The sequence below is a fragment of the Odontesthes bonariensis genome, chromosome 7, assembly GCF_027942865.1.
Source record: "Odontesthes bonariensis isolate fOdoBon6 chromosome 7, fOdoBon6.hap1, whole genome shotgun sequence".
Lineage (NCBI taxonomy): Eukaryota > Metazoa > Chordata > Actinopteri > Atheriniformes > Atherinopsidae > Odontesthes > Odontesthes bonariensis.
This window is the reverse complement of record NC_134512.1, coordinates 247,635-261,006: the sequence shown is the minus strand read 5'-3', so window position 1 is coordinate 261,006 and position 13,372 is coordinate 247,635. Positions and strand designations below refer to the sequence as shown.

Sequence of the window (13,372 nt, the reverse complement as noted above, 5' to 3'; positions counted from 1 at the left end):
ATAATTCAATCCAATGTTACAATTTACAGTGTTGAGGTAGCTGATCTTTGATCACAGATAAGCAAATACAGAGAAAGTGAGGAGGGGCACTTTGTGCTCAGAGTTTTATCGTTGTCTAAGTTTAGATCTTGGCTCACAGACAGCTTCTCAAGTAACAAGGCTGCGAGCTCACTTCAGCGACCCCACAGTCCACACAGAAACATAGCTCCAAACAGAGCACCAGAAAGAAGGCAAGCCACAGGAAAATCAGAGGAGAGACACCAGAGCTATTAATGCCATATAGGAGACACATACAGAGAAACGTAGGACCCAAACTGGACTATTCTCTTTGGAAACTCTCTTAATTAAATTTGTTTCTTTTACCTGAACTATGACAGAGGAAGCAGAACCAGGACTTAAACTGTCTTCCAAGTGTGAGTCTGAGCAACAGGCTCCACATTTTCTACAAGACGTCATCTTCCATGGGAAGTTTAGGGTGAGTGTCAATACAATACAAAACATATTATTGTTTATAATTATTGAACAGAACACACAGACAATGACAGTGGTGGTGTAAAAGAAGACATAGAGCACGACACAACAACTCAATTAATCTGTTCAGAAAGACACATTGTTTACTTGTTAGAAATAACATTGTTATTGGAAGTATACAGGGATGGTATATGGTATACATGGTCTATATTATATATATATTTGTTATTGTAGTACAATTAATGTCCAAAATAGGACTTTGAGTTAAACCATAATTTGCATCTTAGTTGTGGTTACTGCTTTAGGTCTTAAAATTCCCACCTCCTTTATATTCCCATACAAAGAGCTATAAACACTGATTGATTGACTCATTGTTGGACACCTCACCATCAGTGCTGCCTCAATCAATGACAAAGATCATACAAGAACACACACTGTGAATCCCAGCTTCCATCTCCCTCTCATCTGGTGATTGGTGTAGCAAAAAGAAAGTGAGCTGGATAACAGCTGCAAGATAGAAACAGACATTCTATTATATCATGTGAGGGTATAGAGTTGTCTATCATTTTCATAAAATGATTTGGTCTTAAATTAGACAAAATGGGACTCATTTTGGTCCACCTGAAAACACAGGTGGTGTTGATGGTTCCAGTATTTGACAAACTGGAATGAGAGCAGCTTGTTTTAAAGAGTCGGATGACTGTGTAATGAATTCAGGACAGTTACCAACAGTCATGTGTACATTATGATAGTTTCTAATTAAATCCAAAAGTTTAGAAACACATTTTTACAATCTGAATTCTTCTGCTCTTGATGACAAGTGTGAAATGCCAACAAATGATTTGGTTTTCCACTTTCTCCTTCTGACAGCCAAATCTGAAACCGACCTGAAATCTGTCATTCTGCCACCTTCCAAAGGAGTTCCACTTGTGCCACCTCTAGCTTGAATTGCTCATTCTGTTTCATGGTGACACAGTCCATGCATGTGGATTTACTCAGAATACAGAGTGTGGGCACGTGGCTGCTGTCAGCCATGTTTAAAAAGAACATCAAATAAATCCAGACTTTGTGGGTAGTTTAAAGGCAGCAGTTGAACTGGAAAAAAGATTCAATCATGAACATACTGTCAAGAGAATGAATATGACTTTAGATTTAGGAGCATTGAATTTTAGCCCTGACCTAAACCCCTGGCTCTGAAATGAATGATTACATATCAAATCGGTTGTAAATGGACAGGTTTTTGTATCATGCAAAGCAAGTGGATGCAAACATGCATCCGGCCAAGTTAAAAATGTATATCTTCTGTGCCCAGCTATAAAAATCTTCAAATCATATGATGTGACATGTACATGGCAGCTTATTGTTTATGGCAAAAAGAAATGCCACAAAAGTGTATGATCCATGTATAATTCATTCCATTTTAAAAATCAAACAGAAAATTAAAACAACTAAATAAACAACTAAATTTTTACATTTCTGTGTCCTAAACTAAAATGAAAAATCAGATAATGCACCGTTCTCCATTTTCATATTTTAGTGCTCGGATCAAAAATGAGAAAAAGGATAACAAGCGCTCAGATTCTACAAATAAGGAGACCCTGAAGTTATTTCTGCTTTGTGAACATTGTGTTGGCTAAGTGTCCAAAGCTGGGCTGAACTTGTTTGATCATAATGATAAATACATACACAATGCAATATTTCCTCACATTGTTTGATATGCATTAAGAAGAACATTAAGAGTGGCTTCTGTGGCCACCTGTGGTCATAGAGTGGTAATAGCAGTTCAACTTGTGTTTGAATGGTTGAACATCATCTGTGGGCAGATGTACACATCTGTGCTCGCCACCTTTAATATGAGCTGAGTCTACTACTTAACTTCAGTTTATCACATTCTAACCTTTCAGGGCAGTTTATCACACAGACAGAGGGATGCAAGCAAGATCTATGTTTTAGTGAACTAACTTTTTCAGTGTCATGAGGTTGGCTCTATCTTATCCTGTTTATCACCATGGTAACTAATGCTGGAATTAAATTCTAACCTGCTCTGGAGCAGTGTATGTTCAGAGTTTCAGATCACTGGTTGTGTTCCTGATGATATCTCAGACTGCAAAATCTGACTGAAACAACATTTAATTGTTGACATGTTGAACAGTGGAATGTATGCTGATGTCTGACATTATAAAACACTGAAGGTGTTGGATTGACGTTGAATAAAAGTCGGATCGATCAAATAACTTGCAGAAATTCCTCATCTTAAAAAAAGTCAGTCATTGAATTTAGACGTTGATCAAATGTTGTTATTCTTATCTGCAAATTTAATCATAATACAGGGAAATCAGAGCTGACAAAAATCAGCTCTGTGCAGCTCAACACAAAGCATTTAGACATTAACTCACTACTTTGTACAACTCATAGTTTTCTGAGTAGTTTAACTGCAACATCTCACTCATTTTCATATTCTTCACACCTCCCTGTTCATACAACCTGCTGTTCATATGAAGGTAGCTCAGCTGATCATTTCATTTTTGGCGTGAAATGGTTAAAAACTCTTTTTATTTGAGCGTGCTGAGCCTGAAGAGAAAAGTCTGTTTACAAAGAAAGAACAAAACCCCCACCGGAGCGTCCGTTACCTTTGAATAATAGTTCAGGTTTTGCCCAGGAGTGAACACAAATGAAGTCTTGCTGTGTTGGACTTGATTTGTAGTACCCCCCTCTGTCTCTCTATAATGACGGCAATGATTATATTATTATTATATACCGGTAATGGTAATTATATTACCGTCCTCTTTAATCCCGGATTCTGGTTTAATAATCATCCATCCATCCATCCATCATCTTCCGCTGGTCCGGGGATCGGGTCGCGGGGGCAGCAGCTTGAGCAAAGAGACCCAGACGTCCCTGTCCCCGGCCACTTCCTCCAGCTCTTCTGGGGGGACCCCGAGGCGTTCCCAGGCCAGCCGAGAGACATAGGCTGTGTTCGAAACCGCCTACTTCTCCTACTATTCCTACTAGTCCTACTTTTTTAAGTTCCCGGATGTACACTAGATGCATACTAGATTCGCCGAAATGTTGAGTATTCATCATGAGGTTACTTGTCACACTCAAACTACCCAAGATTCAACGTAACGTGACGTCGCCCATCGCCATTTGAACGGTCAAATTCCGTTAACGGGACGAGAGCAGTCAAAACGGCATAACCGGAAGTGCGTTGCTCACTGCGGCTAGCTTTACTAGCACCGAATTCGTGGGAACAAACTTGTAAATAGCCGGTATTTTGTCAGATTTTCTACATCTTGGGGGTCTAAATGACTACTTTCTCGCCTGAAAATGTTTCAAATGTTGCTAAAGTTATATATTTACAGAGTTAATAGCTTAAGCGAAATCAGCTTTTCAGGCTGGCTGATTTCGGCTCGGGCAGGAGTGAAGTGCACTGTGTGTAAACGCTCTGCATACTGTCTGATCGATCAGCATGCCGTTTTCAAGTATGTAGTATGTAGTAGGCGGTTTCGAACACAGCCATAGTCTCTCCAACGTGTCCCCGGGGCCTCCTCCCAGTGGGACGGGCCCGGAACACCTCACCAGGGAGGCGTCCAGGAGGCATCCTAACCAGATGCCCGAGCCACCTCATCTGACTCCAAGTCAAATCAAATTTATTTATATAGCACATTTCATGTACAAACAATTCAAAGTGCTTTACATAAAATAAAAGCATTGCAGCAGGGAGTGGAAGAAGCATTAAAATAGATAAAAGAATACAAAGAGAAACAAATAAAATAATTTAAATGAATTTAAAAACAAGCAACAGTCCAGATAAGTTCAAAGATAGCGTGCAGATTTCATGCATAGACACATGAGAACAGAAATGTCTTTAACCTGGATTTAAAAATGTCTCCATTTGGTGAAAGTTTAATCTCCACTGGCAGTTTGTTCCACTTGTTTGCAGCATAACAGCTAAATGCTGCTTCTCCATGTTTAGTCTGGACTCTGGACTGGACCAGCTGACCTGAGTCCTTGGATCTAAGAGCTCTGCTGGCTTTATATTCTCTGAACATATCACAGATGTATTTTGGGCCTAAACCGTTCTGGGATTTGTAAACCATCAGCAGGCTTTTAAAATCTATTCCGTGACTGACTGGAAGCCAGAGTAAAGATTTCAAAACTGCTGTGATGTGTTCATTAATAATGACTACTTTGACTAATCTTTTAGATGTGAATAAAATTAGAAATAGAAATAGAGAACAGTAAGAATAGAATTTGAGCACGGGTGGTAAAAAAGGCTGTGTATGAGAATAAATACAGTATGTACATTTGCAATAAATAGACGCTATTTGGGTGCTATTCCTGGGTGTTCAACAGAGTGACTGCTTGGGGGAAGAAGCTGTCTTTGTGTCGTCTGGTTTTGGTAAGCAGTGCCCTGTATCGTCTGCCAGAGGGGAGGAGATTGAACAGTTTGTGACCAGGATGTGAGGGGTCTGTAGAGATTTTTACTGCCCTTTTCCTGGCCCTGGACGGAAGGGAGGTCAGTTCCTATAATCCTCTCTGCAGCCCTAATTGTCCGTTGCAGTTTGGCCCTGTCTCGTTTGGTGGCTGACCCAAACCAGACAGTGATGGAGGTGCAGATGACAGACTGGATGATTGCCGAGTAGAAAGTGCTCAGCAGCTCCTTAGGCAGATTAAACTTCCTTAGCTGTCTCAGGAAGTATAACCTCTGCTGGGCGTTTAGGTTCTGCAGGAACCTAAAGGAATCGACATTGGACACTGTGTTGTTCTGAGGGGGGGGGGGGTTCTCCTAAATTCCGTTGTCATCGCCACAATCTTCTTGGGGTTAAGCTCCAGGTGGTTCTGACTGCACCACTGGACCAGCTGCTCCACCTCCTGTCTGTAGTCAGACTCATCCCCATCCTGGATCAGACCAATGACAGTGGTGTCATCCGCAAACTTCAGGAGTTTTACAGGTGGGCTCTTTGAGTTGCAGTCATTTGTGTAGAGGGAGAAGAGCAGTGGGGAGAGGACACACCCCTGTGGGGCGCCTGTACTGATGAATCGGGTCTTTGATGAGGTACTCCCCAGTCTGACATGCTGCTGCCTGTCAGACAGAAAGCTGTTGATCCACTGACAGGTAGAGGCAGGCACTGATAACTGAGTGAGCTTCTGGTCTTGGAGTTTAGGCATGATGGTGTTGAACGCCGAGCTGAAGTCCACAAACAGGATCCTGGCATACGTCCTTGGGGATTCAAAATGTTGCAGGATGAATTGCAGTCCCATGTTGACGGCATCATCCGCCGACCCGTTTGCCCTGTAGGCAAACTGCAGGGGGTCCAGCATGGGTCCTGTTATGTCCTTTAGATGGCACAGTACCAATCTTTCAAAGGATTTCATGACCACAGACGTCAGGGCGACAGGCCTGTAGTCATTCAAACCTGAGATGGAGGATTGTTTGGGGACTGGGATGATGTTGTAGCTTTTGAAGCAAGAGGGCACTTCACATAGCTCTAGGGACCAGTTGATGATCTGCGTGAAGATTGGCGCCAGCTGTTCAGCACAGACGCGCAGACAAGAGGGTGATAAGTCATCAGGTCCTGGAGCCTTCTTGATCTTCTGATTCTGAAAGAGACTGCACACATCCTTCTCACAAATCATCAATGCAGGTGGGGGGAGGGGGTCGGGTGTTGAGGGGAAACCTATGGCGTGTTTCCACTACGGGTCGGGTCAGAATGGTTCGCTTATTTCAGTGTTTCCACTCCCACCAAAGCGTACCGGTCCCATGGAACCTGTTCCCATGTCTGTAACCCTTCTGCTTGGGGTACCGAGCACACAGGACCGGTTCCAGGCTCTGCTCTCCGTTGTTGGTGAGGAGGCTGTGCAGCGGGAGCTTGATGGCGCTGTGCCAAACCAAAAAGTTTTCCAGCTGATTGCCGCAGAAATGTCAGAGTGTGTTTTCAACCGGACCGCGAGCCAGTGTGGCATTAAGCTGAAGAAGCTTGGAGGTGGTTCCAAATTATGGATGCTATTTGTTATTTGCTGTCTGACCCGTACCGTACCGGACTGCATAGTGGGAATGAGGTAGTGATGGCTCTTTGTAGTGAATTAGAAGAGCCGGCTCGCATCAAGTGAGAGCCGACTCCAAGTTTTTTTCCGTTCGCTGCTTAGGTTTCACTTTCAGTGCTCAGTCCCAGCTCTGGTTACACAGAGCTTTGTTATGATTGGCCAGCATGGCGACCAGCATGCGGTATTCACGTGAGAATTAAGGAGTTTGGTTCTGGTTTTGGTTCTGTTCTGTGGATTTGTTTGAAATTTTTTGGTTCATTTGTCCAATAAAGTTTAATTGAGGACATTATTAATGTTAGCTTGAGTTTGGTTCTGTTCTGTGGATTTGTTTGAAGTTTATGGTTAATTTGTGCAATAAAAAAAGTTTAATTGAAATAAACAAATGTAAAAGTGGTTTTGTCACAGAATAAATGCAAAGAATTAGGCGATTATAAGGTCTCTCATAAAACACTGAAAGCAAAAGGGTTTTCAACACATAAACCATGATTTTTTTTTTTTTTGCAAAGTTAAGGTAAAATATAGGCTACAAAAGATCCTAAATAAGGAGCCGTTTGGGAGTCGAAAGAGCCGGCTCTTCTTTGGGAGTCGAGTCAAAAGAGCCGGCTCTCGGAAAAGAGCCGAACTTCCCATCACTAGAATGAGGCTCTATTGTACGTGATGGGTGTGATAATAGCCGCTTTCGGACAGAGCCGTTCTAAGAACGCAGTTATCAGAACTGTCCTACTCGAATTCCGTTCTGATAGCTGCCCTTCCCCAGCGGAACTGTTTCAGTCTGCATTCGCACATGAGTCGGGACCAGGTTGGGACTGATGCGACGCAGCCGTCTGTGACAGCGACGTGTTACTATAGCGCCACATTCAACAACAAAACAGAACAAAACAAAACCCAGAAAAGTAAGGAGAGAAGAAAAAAACACCACCAAGAAGCTAACATGGAGAGCGGGGAGGCCACCGTGTTCATGGTCTGCATGATGGTGATATTAATCATGGACGATCACATCGGGCGTCTAACATGGAGGCTGGAAGAGCACACAGAGAGAGTCAGGAGACGAAGGATGGAGCGCAGGCCATACTTCTTGGTTTCATGAAGGAAGAAAAGAGAGCAGAGCGCCGCAGACAAAGGAGACAAAGTGTAAGTTTAACTTATTAAACACCCGCCGGTTGTGTCCGTGTCGTATGAGGAAACATTTCAGCCGTGATAGCATGACATGGGGCGTACCTACCAACCACCACACACCTCCCTCAGATGCGTTCTATAGAACCATGAAAAGACCCGACCTCGGAGAAGGAGCTAAATGGTTATAAGAACTAAGGGAGATCCCGAGTTCCTACATGTCCGAATCCGGGAGAAAACGGCCCCGCGGATTAAAAGGTTATTAGAACTGCCAAAGGTACCTACAGTCCGAAAGCGGCTATTGGGTGCTTTTCAAACCTGCAGTAAAAGTCGTTCAGGTCATCAGCCAGTCTGGGATTGTCATCAGGGTGGGGGGATGGTCTCTTGTAGTTGGTGACCTGTTTCAGGCCTTTCCAAACTGATGCAGGGTCATTTGAGGCTAAATGATCTTTTAGCTTCCCACTGTAAGATCTTTTGGCTACATTTATTTCCTTGGTCAATTTGTTCCTGGCCTGCTTATACAGATCCCGGTCCCCATTCCTGTAGGCCTCCTCTTTGGCTTGGCATAGCTTCCTAAGATAAGGAGTGAACCAAGGTTTGCTATTATTGTATGTACAGAAGGTCTTGGTTTGTACACAGATGTCCTCGCAAAAACTGATAATTTAGAATATCTGGTTTACCAGTTAGCTGTATGAATGCATTTTGATTAAATACTTGTTAATTAAGCTTTAACACCACAGATTAATTATATCTACCTCATATCTTCAGAACTTACTTGACCTTATGTAGTCTTTGGTCTGTGCAGGTCTGTGCTGTGGGCTTAAAAGAGTAGCTTTAGTTGTTCAGAACTCTAGAAATCATTTGTGCATGTGATGGAGGAATGCACAATGCATGAAGGGGTTGTGGCCTCAACAGCCTTGCAGTAAGTAGTTTGCTATGGAGCAGTGGTTTAAGAATAGCAAAGATACTCAACTGTATTTGCATCAAATCTGATTGTTTCAGCCATGATTATGCTACACTATATTTTACCAACTATATTCAAGTTCCCAACATCCAATTTGGAACATTTCCAGTTTATTCCCGATAATTCCTAGAAATTCTCATGGATGAATGAATGAATGAATTTATTTGACTATTATTTTGTAAAACATGGTACAGCAACTGAACCATACATTAAAAGAAATAAATAAATAGTCAGGGATAACACAAAAAAGCCCTAAGGCTTATTTCCATTGTAGTCCCTGGATGGTAGGAAAACAAGGGCAAGTATGGCAGCATTCTTACATACATACACACATACATACATACATTCATACATATTCATACCAACATTCATTCAAAACACATAGAAAAAGAAATACATTGAAATGGTTCTGAATACACCTGACACATAATATTGGCACTCAGTCTAGTATTGTTGTTGAAACCATTTTTTCAAGTTTCGCTTGAAACTGTCTAAACTACTTATTGCTTTGAGTGGGCCAGGTAACCTATTCCACAGTACAGAACCAACATAAGAAAAACACTCTTTGCCCATGTTTCTCTTAACTATGGGAGGGACAAAATCTGTTGTGCTCTCCCTTGTGGAGTAGTGATGAACTTCATTTACTTTACTAAAATAGTTTTTAAAATACTTTGGAACCTTCCCATACACAATCCTGTGAACCATGCACTGAATCAAAGCCACTCTATCCTCCACCTTCAGCCATCCCACCTTATCAAAATGGGAGGACTCAAGGTGGGTTCTCATGGGGAGATCCAAAACCAGTCTAATTAGTTTATTTTGTGATGTCTGTAGCCTGTGTTTCAAATTCACTGTCAAACTATTATACCATGAGCCACACGTATAGTCGTAGTATGGCTGAATTAAGGCTCCTGCCAAAATAGCCAAAGGTTTTGTATCTAAAAATTTAGAAATTCTAGCCATAAAACGCACTCTATGGTTTATTTTGGTGATTGCCTTCTGTGCCTGACTTATGCCACTTAGATTACTGTCTAAAACACAGCCAAGGTAACTGACTGATTCCTTGGCTGCAATTTCAGAATCCCCATTAAAACCTTAAAGGTTGAGGCTTTCTTTAATCTAATCTTTGAACTAAAAAGAATGGATTCTGTTTTTCCTATATGCAATGATAATCTATTGTCAGACATCCATCTACTGACATTAAGAAGTTCAGCACTAAGTGATTGCTCAATGATATTTTTATCCTTATGGGAAACTACCAGTGCAGAATCATCTGCATATAAAAACAAACTTGATGAACAGACAGCTTTTAAATCATTAATATATAAAAGAAAAAGAAGAGGTCCTAAAACACTCCCTTGAGGGACTCCACAGCCAATGCCAGCTAGGTGAGACATAACACCCCCAATATCTACTACCTGCATCCTATTCCCCAGGTATGAACCCACCCATTTCACAGCCAAGACATTAAACCCCATAGCCTTTAATTTATACAATAAAACACTGTGATTCACAGTATCAAATGCCTTCTGTAAATCTAACATTACCATGCCACATAATTTACCATTGCCAACCTCCTTTTTAATGAAGTCTGATAAATAAAGTAGGCAAGAATCAGTAGAATGGGATTTTCTAAACCCTGACTGAAATTCATAAAGTATGTTTTGTGATAAAAGGAAATGGTCGATTTGTTCATACAGTGGAAATCGCTTATAGTGGTCACGGATATAGTAATCAACCGCTTATATAGATCAAAAGGCTTGGGACAGAATCATTTCTATACAAATGCTGTTTAAATAATTCGTTTATAGTAATCAAGAAATCCGCTTATAATGTTAATTTTTGGCCATTTTATGAATGTAAATGTTACCCTGCAACCTTGGATGGCTGAGGGTAATGTGTAAGATGATCTTCTCTCAACGTGTGATACTGTGGTATGAGAAAGACGAGACACACACGTTGAGCTTCCTTCACACTCAACCGGAAGATTTATTCTTCTTGTGTTATAACCACACTTCATACACAACATACTTCAGGTATCGCATACTTCAGTAGAGAACCATTAACTTCATTACATCAGAATTGACTGTAATATACCTTTAAACCAAACAATGCTTCTTTCAACATGCTCTATTTAGCATTATGAATTCAGTCAAATTACAAAATTAATTCACAAATAGCTTTTACTTCTCTTAGCCATATTAATTTTGTAGTTAGTGCTATAAATTCAATACCTTGTCCTATTTTCTGAGACCTTTTGTATTTAACTATCAAAATAAAAATCTATAAAATATATTTTAACATTTAAGCATCTTCGCATTTAACAATATCCATTTTTTCCATAAAAGAAAATAATATTTTACATCTTGCATAAACAACTATTCTCTCAATATAAACTGAAAAAGGTGCAATGCTTCTTTAATACTGTGCCTCTTTACTAAGCTTCACATAACGATATGGTTTATCAGGTTTTTCAACAACCCATGAAAAACATCACATAAAATAAAGACCAGAACAATGTCCTTCAGCTAGCTCCTCAGTTAGTTCACATGTGTAGAGGCCCGCTAGCATTAGCTCCGATTAGCCTTCATGAACAAGTCCCGTTTTTGTAAACAATACAATTACAAAACGAACTTCGCGACTCATTAGTTGAGATTCGATTTAAGAACCTTTTCAACTCTTTCAAGAAACTAATATGTATGCATAAAACAGATTTTTACTGACCTGTGGTATGAGAAAGACGAGACACACACGTTGAGCTTCCTTCACACTCAACCGGAAGATTTATTCTTCTTGTGTGCTTATTACAATGAGAAGTTAAAGATACAAAATGAAAAATTATGTTGGGGTGTCTATTTTCTTAATTATTGCTTTAATTTACTATTGACTTGTTTTTCACCCCTCTACACTAACATGTGCAAAAATAATTTTAAAACTACGTGTAGCTATTTTATTTTTTACTCCCTTGATTCCTTTCTGGACGTCTGCTTCTGGCCTATGCTTCTGCCTCGTTAGCTAACGTAACGAGTTGACACCGGGCAGCAAGCGCGTGAATCATGGCTGGAAAAAGGAAGTCATTTTCTCTGAATGAAAAACGTAGTCTCCTCGAGGCGTATGACAAATTACCAAAAACGAGCCAACGAGATGCTGCGGCGAAGCTTGGCATTCCTCAGGTGCTTTTCCCGGGCGCCGTCGTTTTCTTTCTTCGTCGTTAGCATTCATGACTGTCTCTCGTTGCTTAATTAGACGACACAAGGTACCCTGAGGAAAGCCAAGCTTCGCCGCAGCATCTCGGCTTGCTGCCCGGTGTCAACTCTTTACGTTAGCTAGCGAGGCAGAAGCAGACGTCCAGAAAGGAATCAAGGGAGTAAAAAATAAAATGGCAAAAAAAAAATAATAATACAAATTCGGTTTTAGTAATCAACCGCTTATAGTGTTCAAATTGGCTCTGGACCAACGTGATCACTATAAGCGGTTTCCACTGTGTATGATTTTCTCTATAACCTTTGACAGACTACTGAGGATAGAAACAGGTCTGTAATTGCCTGGGTCCTGCTTACTACCCTTTTTATATAGCGGAATTACTCTGCCTCCTTTAAGGTCATTTGGGAATCGTCCTTGACTAATAGAGCTGTTTGCAATATGAGTAATGGATGGGTAATGACCTCTGCAGAGTCCCTTAAAAACCTGGATGGGATAGCATCTAAACCAGTAGCTGGGAGTTTCACTTTTACTAAAGTGTCTGAAGTACTGGTCCTTGAGAAGCTTCAAAAGCTTGATTGTAATATCAAGCTTTTGAAGCTTCTCAAGGACCAGTGCTTCAGACACTTTAGTAAAAGTGAAACTCCCAGGCTGTACCCTTAACTGAGAGTACACATGACTTTCCCCATATAGACCAGTCTGGACAGGTAGCTTCCCCACTAGATCATGGGCCACAGATGAAAAATAATCATTAAAGCCAGCAGCTACTATCTGAAGTAACAGTATTACCAAGATCTAAGGTGATGTTGGAAATTTTTGTTTTTATCCGTTTGCTATAGCCAAGCTGCTTCAGGGATTTCCATAGCTTTCTTGAGTCATTTCTATATTCCTTAATTTTTTCTTTAAAGTAAACCTTTTTAGTATTAGTCACTAATCTGTTAACTTAATTTCTTGCCTTTTTAAACTCTGCCCAACTTTGTTCATCCCCCTTTGTTCTAAAATGATTAAACTTCTTATTTCTATTCTGAATTGCCTCGAGAATGTCATCATTTACCCAGGGCTCTGACCTCTGTTTTATCCTAACTTCTTTGAATGGGGCCACTTTATCAACTATTTCTAAAAACATATGTTTAAAAGTACACCATGATTCATTCACATCTTCACAATTCAGTACAAAAGACCAGTCCATCTGTTTCAACCTTTCATTGAATGTTTCCTTGTTGTAAGTTTTCATTGACCTGGCTTTAACAAAAGAATGACAATTAAAAACAACTTTCTTGGTTTTTCTTGTACAGAAGATGATCGAATGGTCACTCAGTCCATAATTAATAACCCCACTTTGCGCTATTTTAGACTTATCTGATACTAACACCAGGTCAATTGTAGTTTGTGTGTTGGAACATACACGTGTGGGTTCGTTGATCAGCTGATCTAAACTAAAAGAACGACACACATTCATCAAAGCCTTGTACCCAGGCATATCACATTTCTGTATGTCAGTATTAAAGTCCCCCATAAAAATAACCTCCGTTTTCAACAAGTCCATTCGTTTTGTGCAATGTTCTTCTAAAAGTT

The 13,372-nt window shown here is 40.6% G+C and overlaps 1 protein-coding gene across 2 annotated transcripts in view; it reads left to right on the top strand.

Annotated features, from left to right (window-relative positions):
* Nucleotides 1-200: 200 nt before the first annotated feature.
* ano1b (anoctamin 1, calcium activated chloride channel b) overlaps nt 201-13,372 on the top strand; it is a 226,703-nt gene continuing 213,531 nt past the window's right edge. For both annotated transcript variants that reach the window (XM_075469194.1, XM_075469193.1), the window contains exon 1: nt 201-475. In XM_075469194.1, the coding sequence (XP_075325309.1) occupies nt 371-475 (105 nt within the window). In that variant the 5' untranslated portion in view covers nt 201-370. The remainder of the gene's footprint in view (nt 476-13,372) is intronic.